A 14,235-nucleotide genomic window follows, 5' to 3' on the forward strand; every position below is an offset into this window, starting at 1 on the left:
AACTGACTTTGGCAAGAAAACCTCTTTGGTCTTCATTCCAGAGGGTATTAAAGTTAACCCGCACATTTACTTGGACATGTTAGGCTCTAAGGTGCTTCCCTGGATCCAGGCTCAACAATGGACGGGTTTCTACTGTTTCCAGCAGGATGGTGCACCCTCCCACACAGCAAAACTCGTCCAGAGCTGGTGCAAGGACAAATTTGAGCACTTTTGGGGCAAGACAATGTGGCCCCCTTCCTTTCCAGATCTCAATGTAACGGACTTTTGTATTTAGTCCATTCTGGAGAGGAAGTTTGGATTACGTTTGTACAAAAACATTGAAGATCTCAAGGCAGCCTTATTGACAGAGTTATTATTGAGAGTTAAAGTCGTTTCCAAGTGCCCTAAGTCATTCTTGTCACCCTGTACAAGTAAATGGGCAACCTAGCTTCTTGTACCTCAATCTAAAGAAATACACCACTCAAGTGCCTGTTTTCCACATATTTTATCGACTACTTTCCTTGCCTAAATGTTTTGCCATTTTTTCCAACTTTTTTAGCTACTCTTCTGCCAAATTTAATCGACTTTTTACAGCCAGGATTAATAAAAATCAGGGACTTGTATAAGTGCACACTCCGTATTTCCATTTTTTTTTCAAAATAGGGGAAGTACATCGTGTTCTATGCCAAATGGGCCGGATATCTCACTTGGAAGCCATTGGAGAAGGCCTGGGCTCGTCTTTAGAGCTATTTGGCATATATTTTATTCCAAAGTGAACGAATAATTGTGGGCAATGACGATAAGAAACGGTTGGTCATTGAGTTACTCTTAAGAATTGTGAAATTGATACTTAGGATCACGGGGAATGAACTTTGGCCATAAAATCAACAGACAACGAAGAGAGGGAGAGATTCTCGCAATGGCTGGCTGGTCACGAGATCAAGTACGCAGATGTACAAGGTTGGTTGATCGTTGATTGTGACTTCAAGTGTGAGCGAGGTACATGAGTGCATCAAGACCAGGGAAACCATCCTTTCTTGGGGGCTGGAGTACCGGGCGTGACACTGCCCGAGGAAGGTTCGGAGGAATCGAGCTCGTCTTGCTCTTCCTTCAGATCCTCTTGCATCCGAGCATTCGTTTCGGATTGCATTTTCAGTTCATATTCTCTGACATCTTCAATGGTCATACCATACCAATCATCCAGCCAGGCCACAGCCTGACGATGACCCACCAACAGGATCTCTCGGATGGACTAAATAAGGATCACACACGATTAGAAGAGACGTCTGTTCGATACCGGTGAGAAATGTGACGCTTACTTTTTGAATGAAATCTTCCACACGGCCCTGGATGCCCCACACATCCAATCTCACTTCCACTGCTTTGTATGAGCACATGATGGGATTCGAGGTCTCCTTCCAATTCTAGACTAACGGACCTCGGCCGGTTTTGCGGGAATGGAATTTCCCTAAGTCTTCGGTTTCCTTGTAGTGATGGGGAGCAACTTCGTCGGATAAGATATCGATATGGTCGACTTCCAGTACATTGAGCCACTCATCTGACAGTCTGAGACACTGAAAAAGAGACCGGAGTTTTTTCAACTTTAGTACTAAATCTAACCTTGGGCTCGAGGTATCCGCTTTCGATTTTAAGTTTGACTCACATTTTCGCTAGTGCCTGGGTTATTCTCATATCGCGTTTGTATTGAAATGGAGAATCGAGGAACAAAGGAACACTGGAATACAAAACACATCCTGAGATAGGACAACCTTCGCCTTTAGCTCGACACTCTCTCTCACCGTATATTCAGTGATGGTGAACGGATAATAATTCCACGCCTTCTCGGTCACATAAAATAGTTTGGGCACAAAGCTCTTGATCCAAGTCGGGAGTTTGTTAGACAGATGAATACGTTTCTCGGTGAATTGGCCCAGGCCGTGGACGGGGTCTTCGTGAGGGTGGTTCTCGACCACTTCCACACCGTCTCCGTCTTTGGATTGCTCTGCCGAGTGCTTGGCAATCATGTAGAGTTGGCCAATTTGATACTCATCCACCGACAGAGGCATGCAGACGCGATATTCGCGAATCAACATGATCCCAGAGCCTGAAGTCAAGGAGTTGAGACACGCGTCATGGAGAGATAGTCAGAAATTTTATTATTGACCCCTAGAATTTGGCCTTGATCCAATCGGATGGGCGAAGAACAACAAAAGCCTCCTAGTCAGGCGAAGAAGTAGAACAATTTTGAGGGGGGGGAGAGCTTTGCATCACGATCAGGGCCTTGATTTTTCCCAATCATTTTATGCATATGGTGTCTTGAGTAGGAAAAATTCATGTATTCATGGCCGTCGCCGAGATTTTCGCTGGGCTTGGGCCAATCGCTTTGCGACCATTTTGTCATGAATCGCCATCAAGACCTCGGCCTTGGACTCCACGTCCCTCACTTCCAACTCGTAATGACTGACCACCAAGAACTCGAAAAGCGGGACAATCAGGCCCACCACGATAATATAGGCCAAAGCTAAGGTTTCAGCCTCCTCCGAGGACCAAGATCCGCCCACTGAACCGGTCAAGAGCCAGACCAGAGCCACCATATGAGCCAAAACCACCATTATGGACTTGACCTACAAACCCAATACAATACATATTTTGACTTGACCAATATCCCGCCTACGATATCACCCTCAATCCAAAGTCAAAACCTGGTACAAAGTCAACCACACGCGAGCCTTGCCCCGTCGATAAGCCACATAGATCATGGGACAGGTCATGAGTAATGCGGCCAAAGAGCCCAATACGGTAACAATGCCCGTAACGAGCACGGTCGACGTTACGCGGGAACCGCGATAGTGATCGATGCGAGCCACTCGGTCCCAAGCGGTCAGATTCAAGGCCGATAAGGCCAACAAGAACGAGCTCGTGGTCAAGAGCACATCAATAAAGCCCCAAAAGAAACATTGGGTCCGTCCCGGGAAGCGGGTCAGTAACAGGAGACCCCGAGGGACTCGCTCCACCCAAGACACTTTCATAGCTAGTTGTTCAAGACTTCCAAGAATGGAGCATGGATTGAGCCGGAAATTCGTCCGGGAATACAGAGTGCCGTAAAAGCGGACAGCTCGGAAAATGGACCCGTCTATAAGTGATGGATGAATCCATGAATCGACTAGGGCGGGACGGTGGTTAGGTCCAGTGGGGGATTGCCATCACAAAACAGTGCCTGGATTAATTATTACCCAGTGGCCGAGTCGGGATGCGAAATCGATTGATTCGGGGAATCGGGGTTAATCGTGTCGATTTGGTGCGTGACGGCGTCCAGTTCAGTGTCCGAGTCATCGATATCCACCACAACAAGCGAACGGATCCATCCAGGGGGAGTTCATTCTTTCTCACTTTCTCCGTGGATCCTTGGACTAGCTGGCTTCTGTCTGGCTTTAAGGTGAGGGCCACGGCTGGACGGACCTGAAGAAGTTGAGCGAGATTTTCGTCCTACATTCCGTTGTCCGTGCGTGGATGAGACACATTTTCAGGCTGTAAAAAATCTGGATGTGACATCGATATTCCTTTAGGACGGATTACAGGATTTGGGCTATACAGCTTAAGCTCTACGACAAGTCAGCGGTTAGGGCCGGCTGTGAACACAGAGTAAAACTTGAGGTTAAGCTTGACTCCCTTTGAAGAAAAATGTTTCTGTCAAGGGATCAGCCTGGCAATATTTTTCTTTTTGGTTTCGTTTGCTGGAATGCTATCTAAAATTTGTCCAAGTCTTGACTTGAAAGATGCAACCGGATCAACAAGGCCTACGTTTAGAGGGAAGCAAACTGAACAAAGAAAGAGCCCGAGAAAGAAGAAAAGAGTACTTCAATGTGGCTTGGAGGAAGCGATGTCAAAAGTCGAGCTTGATCGCATTTCTGCAGAAAGTGGCAAAAAATGGCATAAATTGTTGGAAGGTGGTCAAAAATGGCCGCCGGTGTTTAGAATGGCCAATATTGATTGTAAAAGATGTCAAAGACAAGAAGGATCATATGGGTTGGATAAGTTTTTCAAGTGTCCTTTGCTAAAAAGCATATTGATATAGCATTGGCTGAAATGGAAAATGTTCCTCAAATATTAATATTTATACTGCTTCATGGTTAATTGAATTGATAACAGTATCCATAAACCACTTGCAGTATTCAAGGCCTAGCCACAACAATTACAGTGTTTTTTCATAGTCATCAAAATGGTTATTAAGTACGATATAACTTTTTTAAATGCAATTGTCGTCATTTTGACTTTAAAAAGTTTAGATCAAATTGCATCCCTGACTCCAATCGATTGCGGTGGCAAAATTCAAACTCGATCACACTCCAATGACGTTTAGTAGTTGTATTTCACATTCGATGCAAAATACCCATCCCAACGTGTCAAAACTACATACAGGAAGGCATAAAAATTGACGGAAGTTATCGTAAATACAAGCAAAAGATGATTTAGAATAATACAAAGAATTCTATCTTCTGCCATTTTTGGCCATTTTCTGCCACCAATTTCTGCCAGGTGGTAGAAAATGGCTTTTAATAATTTTCTTATCCCTGCTTGAAGGTGCTCTCAAAACGCACGTTAAGCCTATACGGTCACTAGAATTGACCCTAAATCCTGGGTTGGGACAGAGATCATGGATGCTTTTGAAGACGTACAGTATCAGACACCTTTCTTACCTTCTCTGGACACTGTACAGTCCTAACTTTTTTCGTCTCTACAAATATGAGAGCTCTCTTACTCCTGTGATGTTCCTAGTAAAACGTCTTTGGACTTGTTTGATCTTTTGCAAACCTGCTGAACTCATTGGAGCCCAAATGGGTGAATCATATTCAAGATGTGGATGGACAATCGATTGATACAGAGTTAGCATCGTGGACTTAAATGTGCGATATATCCAACCACACATTTGATTAACTTTACCCACCTTCAAGTGGATATGCTCATTGAACTTCCTATTATTTTGGAGGACTACACCTAAATCTTTCTTAGATGAGACCTGCTCAATATCTTTGAAAAAGTTGTGCCTAGTTCGGACATATCAAGGCCTTCCTGGATTCGTTGACCTCTTTCTGAACTCCCCTGACTCATTGTACAACTTTTTTATTCTGAAGATGGTCTTCCTAGCAATTCCAAAGTACTTGGCAATGAGGGTTTGCTGGTCACCAGCAAGACTTTTTCACGGAGTTCAGACATCTTTGAATAAAATTCTTATTTTTTGGAAGAATTTTACCCAATTAGGTGCAAAAGAAAGCTGCAGATCTCAGAAAACCTCTAGGATTGGCTTTAAGTCCATAAAATTGCTTTTAATCGGAAACAAATAAAATATTTTAAAAAGGGTGTAAGATAATATACGCCATATGGTATGTCACAATGGATCCCTTGACCTTAACAATTTGCTTCATATCATGAATGAATCTTCTTATCCAATTGAGAACCTTGCCTTGGATCCCAATGTCATGAAGTCTATTCTCTATAGTTCTTCAATAATCTGTTTGTTATGTTCAATCAGTTGGGTAATCATGCTAAAAAGTGCTTGGAACCTATGTCTCAAACACCGTAGCAATGATCGAGTAAGAGAAAACAGGCTGGCCAGGTTTTTTTCAGCCAGCAATGCTAGCTCGTGGAAAATTGATGCTAAAAAATTGCCAAATGGAATTCGAAAATGCTAGAACAATGCTACTTTTATAAGAAATTCATAGTGCTCATAAAGGATTTCAGATTCACAATTCAATTATATTTGGCACTCTTTTACAGGGTATGTTCAGGCAAAATTTTGAAAAGTATAATTTAAAAAAAAAATTGAAAAAACAAAATAATCTAAAGAAAGCCCTTGGAGTTAAAATTGATGCAGTTGTGTTTATGACATTCTCCTAGTTTTGAACCCTGAGACTTCGAAGAAGACGCCAAAAGTGACAAGCTTTATTTGAGCAAACATTTATTTTCAGGATTTGAACATGGTTTTTGCACACAATTATAATAGATCTTTTCGCCCAAAAAAGCTCTTCTTGGGTGAGATTAGATCATGAAAATAAGATAAGTTGTTTTTTTTTTCATAGTGCATCATACTTCAAACTGGACATTAACAAAGGCTTCAATAAGTTTCTTTATCCATAGAGCTCACTTGTCTATTGCTTCTACTTTGAATTTTCTTTGCTACTTTTGAATCTTGTGATTTGGTTTACCTCAAATGTGTGAGGGAATACTTTTCAGAATTTAATGAAACAAACCAAAATATTTATGTTTATTTGAATATTACATTGAAATTAGCCCATACTTACATTTACTTAAGAATTGGTAATTCGTCCTTATACACGAAATGACCATTTTAATCAATATCTTTGTTTGTGTTAGCCAACCCAATTTTTTGTGTGCAAAAAGTCTGGTTGCAAACAGAAATTTGCCTAAAACTCCCTTTGAGTTGCAAAGCAATTAGTATCAATCATTTTGATTGCTTAATGTAAAGTAAACATTCCAATGGAAATCACTTTGTGGCTACACGGTATCAATTTCAAGGAATGGGAAAGGGATCCAATGAAAGAACATTCCTAACACCGCCAAGTGTAGTTCTCCTGTGAGATCTTTTTTGATTTTCTTCCCTTTTGGTCATTTTTTCATTGAAATAGTGCTAGGAAAATGCTAAAATGCTAGACAAGATTTCACAATGCTTGGGCCATGCAAGTAATGCTAGTTTAATGCTAAAAACAGACCAATGCTAATAAAAAATCGAATGCTAGCGGCCCTGAAATAATGCTAATTTTCTAAAATTAGCATCGAAAAATGCTACCTGGCCAACCTGCGAGAAAACAGGAGCACGAACCTATGAGCATCTCATCAGAAATATCTGGATAATCCATTGACCATTTGCCCCTAACAGCTGAGGAGACAGCTATCGTTTTGACAATCAGCTGAAAAATGTAGGTCTCGATTGTAGCAATCAAGTTAACCTTCCACATTTACCGTCATTTCGTTGGAATGGCTGATAGCCACCCATGCTCAACTGCGCATATGTCGTGACGGTAGAGTGGGGTAATGGGTTTGAGTCCTGCTGCAGCCAGGCTTTTCGACTTTTTTCTAGACTTTTCATCAAAATGGCAAGGCATTAGCATAAATATGTGTAAGATCATTACAACCACACTGCCGCAAGCTTGCGCCGCGGCCTAGGCGCCCCAAGGCCCTTCCAACTGAAAGGTTAGGTTAGGTTAGGTTAGGCTAGTTTTGTGTAAGTTAGTTTAGTTTAGGTTGGGTTAGTATGGTATCAACATTGGATCTACTTCTTCTATCCCCATATGTGTGGGATTTTCACCGTATATCACGATGACAGCTGTCTCCCATGCTGTTCGGGGCAAATGGTCAATGGATTATGCGTATAATCAGAAACTGATATGTCACATCATCAACACCAGAAGAACTTGAAAGCCTTAAGTCCTCGATGGCCTCTAAAGCATCTTGATTGGTGTCTACAAGCTCATCTAAGTACGTGCTCAAATTTACTAACCTCAATTGTCAATCTCAACAGACTTATCTTCAGAGCAATGAGGTGTTGCTTCTATGTTAAGTGGGGTTGAATACTATGGTCGTTAAAAAGTGAACTTTGAGATGACAGCTGTCAAGCTGCTCTACATACTCTAGCATTATTCGTGGAGGCGTTAGAGCAATCAAACGGACTTTCTGAGTCCGATTTTGGTCCTTTAGTTGCGTGATTACAAAAACAGGAGCCCCATCTTTGTTACTTTTGATATAACAAGACCAGGCCAAACCAGCCACAAGCTGAAAGGAACCAAGGGGTCAATGGCTTGCTCCTAGTCATGGAACGTTATTTTCTTTAAAGCTGAAGATGGCATGTTCAGTTTCATACATGTGTACATGCACAACAGCCATACAATAAAGCCCTGTGGACTTATGAAAAGGGCTTTGTGCACATGGTTCCTAATGGTGCGTCTACACAAGAAACATTCTGTCACAAAGTTTGCCTAACAATTTTGGAAATGTTTGGTATTTGACAAACAGACCATCTCTGAGCCGTCTACACGTGAAACTATCCAATCAAAATGGTTTGACAAATATTTTGATTCAGATTTCTAATCAGACGAACATGCAAGTGATTGTATCATTTCTCAATGGGTCTTTCATTCAATATTTATGTTATGCACGGTAAACAAGATGATTAGTATAATGAACATAAGGAAACTGAGGAATTAAATTTGAAATCTATCTTGATGAGAATGTTTTGCTTTCCAAAAAGGTCCTTTATTTTGCCCATTTCAATCTGTGCGGTCATATTTTGGCTGAAACTGATTACTACTTGAAGGCGTGCTTTGCCCCATTCTATGAACTACCATAAGCCACCTGATGATGCAATTTTAATGCAAATTTTGCTTTTCGAAAGGTATTTGAAATTCATTTTGACTATAAATCATGAACCAATTGTTTGGAAACAAAAACCTGACCAATTTTCCAACTCATAATCATGAAATGGACAACAGCTCTCCAAGAGTATCATAAACTATTTAATAGCCGAGTATAGGTCGAAATATGACAACGATATATAGTCCAAAGGTCATGTCAGAAACGTAAACATAAATATTGTAAGAGTATTAAACATGATAACTATAAAAATATCCAAATTCTCTTTAACATTACAGATGGCATTGACTAGAAAGAGTTGAGTTTTAAAGAACCAATAGTGACCCGCCCACTAGAACAGACGGCATTTCACAGGGATGGTGATGGTCATGGGCAGCTTTGAAGAGTCAGTGGGTAGGACTTGATCCGTTGAGATCCGACTGATCTGGCTTTCACGGCTAAAATTGGCGGGCAGGGAAATGGACGAAAGAGCAACTAAAAGTGTCCGACTGGTCTTGATGCTTGGGTCTCGAGGGTGTATGTACGTCAAGGACCAATCATGGGCGTGTGTGTCGGCTGAGGGCTGACTAAGAACCGGCCAAGAACCTCCAGGTAGTATGGGCGGATGACTCCGTTGTCTCTGATGATATGATACAACTTCAATTGGATCAATCTTCTTTGGAATCCATCTATCTAGCCTTGGGTTGGCTCGCTCAAGTCTTGCTCACAGATGGATGTAAAAGAAGGGGCCGGGACTATGGCCGGGTCCATGACCAAGCTGAGCCCGAGGACAGGCCTGGGGTGGGTGGGTGTACTGGGGTCGACACTATTATTGTCTGGACGGGAGGAGATGAATCCGGATTTGGGAGATAGGCGTTGTTGGTTGCTTGATCAATCAATCGATCATTCATCATTCAATCCTTGATAGGAGATGGATGTGTGACTATTGAATGAAGAGGGGATGGGATGACATCTGATGACTTTGAACATTGATTGACAATTCCAGGCCCCTTCAGACTCCAAGTTGGGGTTATCCTGTGTCAAAATGAACCACAATCAATACATTTTTCTTTGTTATGAACCATAATGGATCGAATGAGTTCAGTTCTGTACTGGCTGAAAATGGACGCCTTGGATGGAAGGGCTGGGGAGGATGTTGTCCTCCATGAAATATTTGCTCTTTGGCAAACAAACTTTAAACGTGTTCAAATCGAGAAATGTTTGTGAAACCCTTGTGAAATGCCAAACAATGGTTGACAAATGGCTAATTATTTGCCGAATTATTTGCCGTGTAGACGCACCATAAGATTGGGATGTTTAAAAAAAAATGTCAATGTCTGACTTGGTCAAGTCTGGCACAAAACTTACGAATCAAGTTGATATGTCAATTTGATGTCTACCTGAGAAGCAAGTAAGTGGCAGGCTCAAACTGACCTGAATGTTGCAGCATGCTTTTACGTTCATTAAGAGCATGGCGGACGCCAAGGCATGAAGCATACCGGCTGTTAACTAACTGGGCCCAGCCATGGACGAGGAGACGCAGAAGTGGGATGACACCAGGGTAGTCGCTCAAAGTCCATCTAAAGGATTGCGCGCTAAAGTACTTGGAGGAATCATATCTTAAAGTTCTGATCAAAAAGAAGCACTCCAAGTACCCAATCCAGTTGTTAACCCAAGCCACCGCAGGTTGAGTTGTAGTGGGCGAGGAACCAAAGGAGGAGGAGGAGGATGTCGGAGACAGCCAGGCCGTTCAACCTGGTTCCATACAGCAAATAACGACACCCGTCGTCGGGCCACTCCTCTGCTGATGTTTCTGAATTTGAACATGATTCCTAGGATCTCAACCAACCTCTTCAACCTGTATGCCGTTTTGAATTCTTCCACAATGGCATACTGCATGGTGTATTACAATCTTATCAACTAACATAATACGTACCATTAGTAGGTACACAAAAAGGGACGAGAGTGTTTAATTTGTATTTGGGGTGCTAGGATGAACCTCGCCCGGCCAGCAAAGGTAGACTTATGTCTAAGAAAAAAAAGCTACCTTTTTGGTTATGGCACGGACATCTAAAGAAAGAGATGGACTCCGCTCAGTCTCAGATTCCCTTTTTTGGGGTGGCCATCTGTTTCCCCCAACGGCAAACTCACCGCTGTAGTTTTCCGCTAGTCAATCTCCCCCACAATTGACTCCCCCAACAGCAAACTCCCCAAGGAGTGAACTCCTCCACAGTGAACTCCCCCACAGTGAACTCCCCCAACATGAAACTCCCCAAGGAGTGAACTCCTCCACAGTGAACTCCCCCACAGTGAACTCCCCAACGGCAAACTCCCCAATGGCAAACTTCCCCAACGGCAAACTCCCCCACGGCAAACTCCCCCAACGGCAAACTCCCCACAGTGAACTCCCCCACAGTGAACTCCCCCAACATGAAACTCCCCAAGGAGTGAACTCCTCCACAGTGAACTCCCCCACAGTGAACTCCCCAAACTGAAACTCCCCAAGGAGTGAACTCCTCCACAGTGAACTCCCCACAGTGAACTCCCCCAACATGAAACTCCCCAAGGAGTGAACTCTCCACAGTGAACTCCCCCACAGTGAACTCCCCAACATGAAACTCCCCAAGGAGTGAACTCCTCCACAGTGAACTCCCCCACAGTGAACTCCCCCAACATGAAACTCCCCAAGGAGTGAACTCCTCCACAGTGAACTCCCCCACAGTGAACTCCCCAACGGCAAACTCCCCAATGGCAAACTCCCCCAACGGCAAACTCCCCCAACGGCAAACTCCCCCAACGGCAAACTCCCCCACAGTGAACTCCCCCAACATAAAACTCCCCTAAAAGATTGTTAGGCTTAGTTAATACTGATGTTTTTTCAAGTCTAGCAAATTGCAGTAAAACACATTTTGCAAAAAATTCCAGTGAACAATGAATCCTTTGAAGTCATATCACTTAGTTGCTGCTTAATAAATGTTTACATAATTTGGTTTGAAAGGACATTATGTCATTTTTGCTATATTTGGTGCTTGTTTTAAAACGCCGTTAGCATACTTGACCTTTATGAGCATCTGTGCAGACTACTTAACACATGCCTGAACTGGTTTCAAAAGTTTTTGGATCTTAAAGTTAATTATGTCCACAAAAAACCGGATCATGGTGTAGGTGGAGAGCCTTGAGTAGAGCCTCTTTAAAAGGGGGTTAATTATGGGGGAGTTCACTTGTGGGGAGTTCACTGTGGGGGAGTTCACTGTGGGGAGTTCACTCCTTGGGGAGTTTCATGTTGGGGAGTTCACTTTGGAGGAGTTCACTGTGGGGAGTTCACTTTGGAGGAGTTCACTGTGGGGGAGTTCACTCCTTGGGGAGTTTCATGTTGGGGGAGTTCACTGTGGAGGAGTTCACTCCTTGGGGAGTTTGTTGTTGGGGGAGTCCATTGTGGGGGAGATTGACTGGCGGAAAACTACAGTGGGAGTTTGCCGTTGGGGGAAACAGATGGGAACCTTTTTTCGGTGACCCACAAGGGAGAAACGACAATGTAGCAACGCCAATTCAGCCTGTATTATGTCTTAAGGCTGGCTTAGTCTTGGCCAGATCGGCTGGGTCAACAGTTTTTCATTAAGTGGTGAAATGGGCTGGAACTTTCGACTCGTCCTACTTCCCTTGAAATTGCTCATTCAGGGCTTCTCTTTTCAAATGAGGAGGCTAATGATAAGGTTTAATATGAACACTTCATTGAAGGAAAGTTACCAAATATCAAATGTTTTGAACTGCATTATTGTAGAAATGTTTGTAATTATTTTCAACTTCATTTCTTGGTTAAACAATGTCCATGCCCAATAACTAAATACCAATAAAAAGTCAAGCTGGCTTTGGCTATCGAATCTGTTTGAACCCTGGTTGCACTCGAGTCAAGAAGTGACCGGCCATGACGGCTATCAACCACAGATCATATAACGACTAGATGTCGCATTGGCCCGACTTCAGTGTAGAGGAAAATGGATTTTGTGTCAACAACTCTGTACACCAAAAAAGAGGAGGGTGACTGCCTGATCAGTACTAACGACCTACAATCGCTGGGAATCGCTGGGCCTTCAACAAACGCTATCAGTGACAAGCTCACTCTGAATCCGACCACGCTGGCGGATGAAAAAGTATGAGTCACTGTACACCAAAATTTATGTACCAACTGATGAAAGCAAGCGTTCGCATTTTTCCTTGCGCTATGCAAGGTCTAGTCACTATATGGTCTGTGCTATCAACCCTACATTCCAGGTGTAGCTCGGTCTGCCAACTCAAACATGTTGGTAGACCAAATAACATGCAAGGGTTGAAAGGTAATGAATGAATAGACGACTTGTAATCCCCAGTGCTATTGAAATGAAAGGTTATATTCCTTGTAGCGGTTAGAAAAGCCCGTGAAAAAACAAACATAAAAACCAGAAGGCATCACATTGAAGGAGCTCCTTTAAATTGAAAAAATGTTCTTGAATCTCAATTACTTCTAAAAAACGAGTACATAGTACCTTCCCTGCCCTAACTATTACATACTTTTTGGATTGTAGGAGTTATAACGCACCTCATGAACTGGCGGTCATAGTTTAACATCATGCAGTTTCCAATTCAATATTAAATGTTTTCTACTGAGGGAGACTTCATATGGAAAGTGAGAAGCTCATTTTCAATTCATTTACAATTTTGTATGACAGAGTTGCTTTGGATCATTTAGATTTGATTGTAATATCCAAGTGGAAGGGTCAAGTTATTTTTGACAGTTTAATATTGATTTAAGTTAATTAAAGTAGAAGCTTGTTTTTGGGTAGAGATGAAAATAGAGTTTTGCAATTTACGTACTATATTAGGTATTATGTCTTGCTTTTACAATTGGCAATAAGTGCCCATTGAAACCTATATCTTGGGTTTGTCAAGGGAGGAGAGTTTTACTGACACTACTGGAATTTGCATTCTTGGCTTTAAAGAAAAATTAATGATAGAAAATTAGGAACTAAAACCAGGGCAATTGTCTTAATAATTCGTAACTATTGATATTTTTGTAATTTCCATGAAGAAAGAAGCACTGAAAATGATGTCAAGGGTACTCTGTCTAACAAACAGAGATATCGCCTCTTTCCCCTCTATGGGTCACCTCCTTTTTGCCGTGCGCCATCCAGCTCTTCTAGAAATCCATGATTATGAATACTAACCCCTGGCAATATCCAGCTTTTTCAATTGATGATCATTTTTGTCATGGCAATGGGGCTCCTATCAAATTCGAATAAGTTAACCAATGTTTTGAACTTATTCGGTATAATCAGAGAAAAAGTGCAGTAATATTATTATTACTTCACCCAATATTTCCTTGGTATTGAGCAAGCACTTCTTTTCACGTGAATACCGCAAACAAAGCGAGAGCCGAAGGTTTTCCTGCACTTTGTGCTAACGAATGATTGGTACCAAGAAGGAGTGACATTAAAGTCGGTTAGGTTGTCAAGTTTGGTCACATCATCGATGCCCACATTGGTCATCATTCAGGTCGTCGTTCAATTTGGTGGACTTGGCCCCTGGAGCCTGATCTTTGTCTATGATTGGCTGCTCGACTAAATAACCATGTTCCTCGGATTCCCCGTGGCCAGTTGGAGAGACGTGAACAATAAAAGATTAAAAAAAAAAAAAGAATTGGGACATTGAAGGAGGAAAAGAAGATGACGTCGCCAGCAAATTTGAAGAGAGCACTCATACTTTTGAGGCCTAATCGTTCTTTGTTAAAGGAGTAGATCAGAGTTTCAGCTCTTTTATCCATGAAAGGAATAGTTCATGTAAGATTGCAGTTTAATAAACTCACATTTTTTTCATTTTCGGAGGCTGGCTGCAAGATGTTGGGTTAAAAGCTCACAG

At 42.3% G+C, this 14,235-nt stretch overlaps 2 protein-coding genes and 1 long non-coding RNA gene across 3 annotated transcripts; all 3 read right to left on the bottom strand.

Annotated features, from left to right (window-relative positions):
- Positions 1–648: 648 nt before the first annotated feature.
- LOC131883260 (cytoplasmic phosphatidylinositol transfer protein 1-like) lies at positions 649–3,578 on the bottom strand. The gene is given in 5 exon segments (XM_059230699.1): positions 649–1,231; positions 1,299–1,553; positions 1,643–1,714; positions 1,779–2,083; positions 3,213–3,578. Coding segments are annotated over 5 exon segments (972 nt in total). The 5' UTR covers positions 3,313–3,578; the 3' UTR covers positions 649–991.
- LOC131883272 (uncharacterized) lies at positions 2,110–3,206 on the bottom strand. The gene is made up of 2 exons (XM_059230710.1): positions 2,682–3,206; positions 2,110–2,603 (listed from the first exon to the last, which is right to left on the bottom strand). Exons 1-2 carry the CDS (start codon positions 3,006–3,008, stop codon positions 2,319–2,321), a joined length of 612 nt encoding a protein of 203 aa, XP_059086693.1. The 5' UTR covers positions 3,009–3,206; the 3' UTR covers positions 2,110–2,318.
- A 4,925-nt stretch (positions 3,579–8,503) lies between the features above and the next one.
- Positions 8,504–11,875, bottom strand: LOC131893472 (uncharacterized). The gene is made up of 3 exons (XR_009374700.1): positions 11,844–11,875; positions 9,712–10,451; positions 8,504–9,378 (listed from the first exon to the last, which is right to left on the bottom strand). It is a non-coding gene; the product is annotated as an uncharacterized LOC131893472 (long non-coding RNA).
- Positions 11,876–14,235: the final 2,360 nt, after the last annotated feature.

This window comes from Tigriopus californicus, chromosome 1, assembly GCF_007210705.1.
Source record: "Tigriopus californicus strain San Diego chromosome 1, Tcal_SD_v2.1, whole genome shotgun sequence".
Classification (NCBI taxonomy): domain Eukaryota; kingdom Metazoa; phylum Arthropoda; class Copepoda; order Harpacticoida; family Harpacticidae; genus Tigriopus; species Tigriopus californicus.

What these genes read in the sequence shown, in the direction of transcription:
- LOC131883272 (XM_059230710.1), bottom strand. Translation starts at nt 3,008, where the DNA reads ATGAAAGTGTCTTGGGTGGAGCGAGTCCCTCGGGGTCTCCTGTTACTG. An exon ending in TGTGGTTGACTTTGTACCAG is followed by an intron (nt 2,604 to 2,681) that starts GTTTTGACTTTG and finishes TTGGGTTTGTAG; the next exon opens with GTCAAGTCCATAATGGTGGT.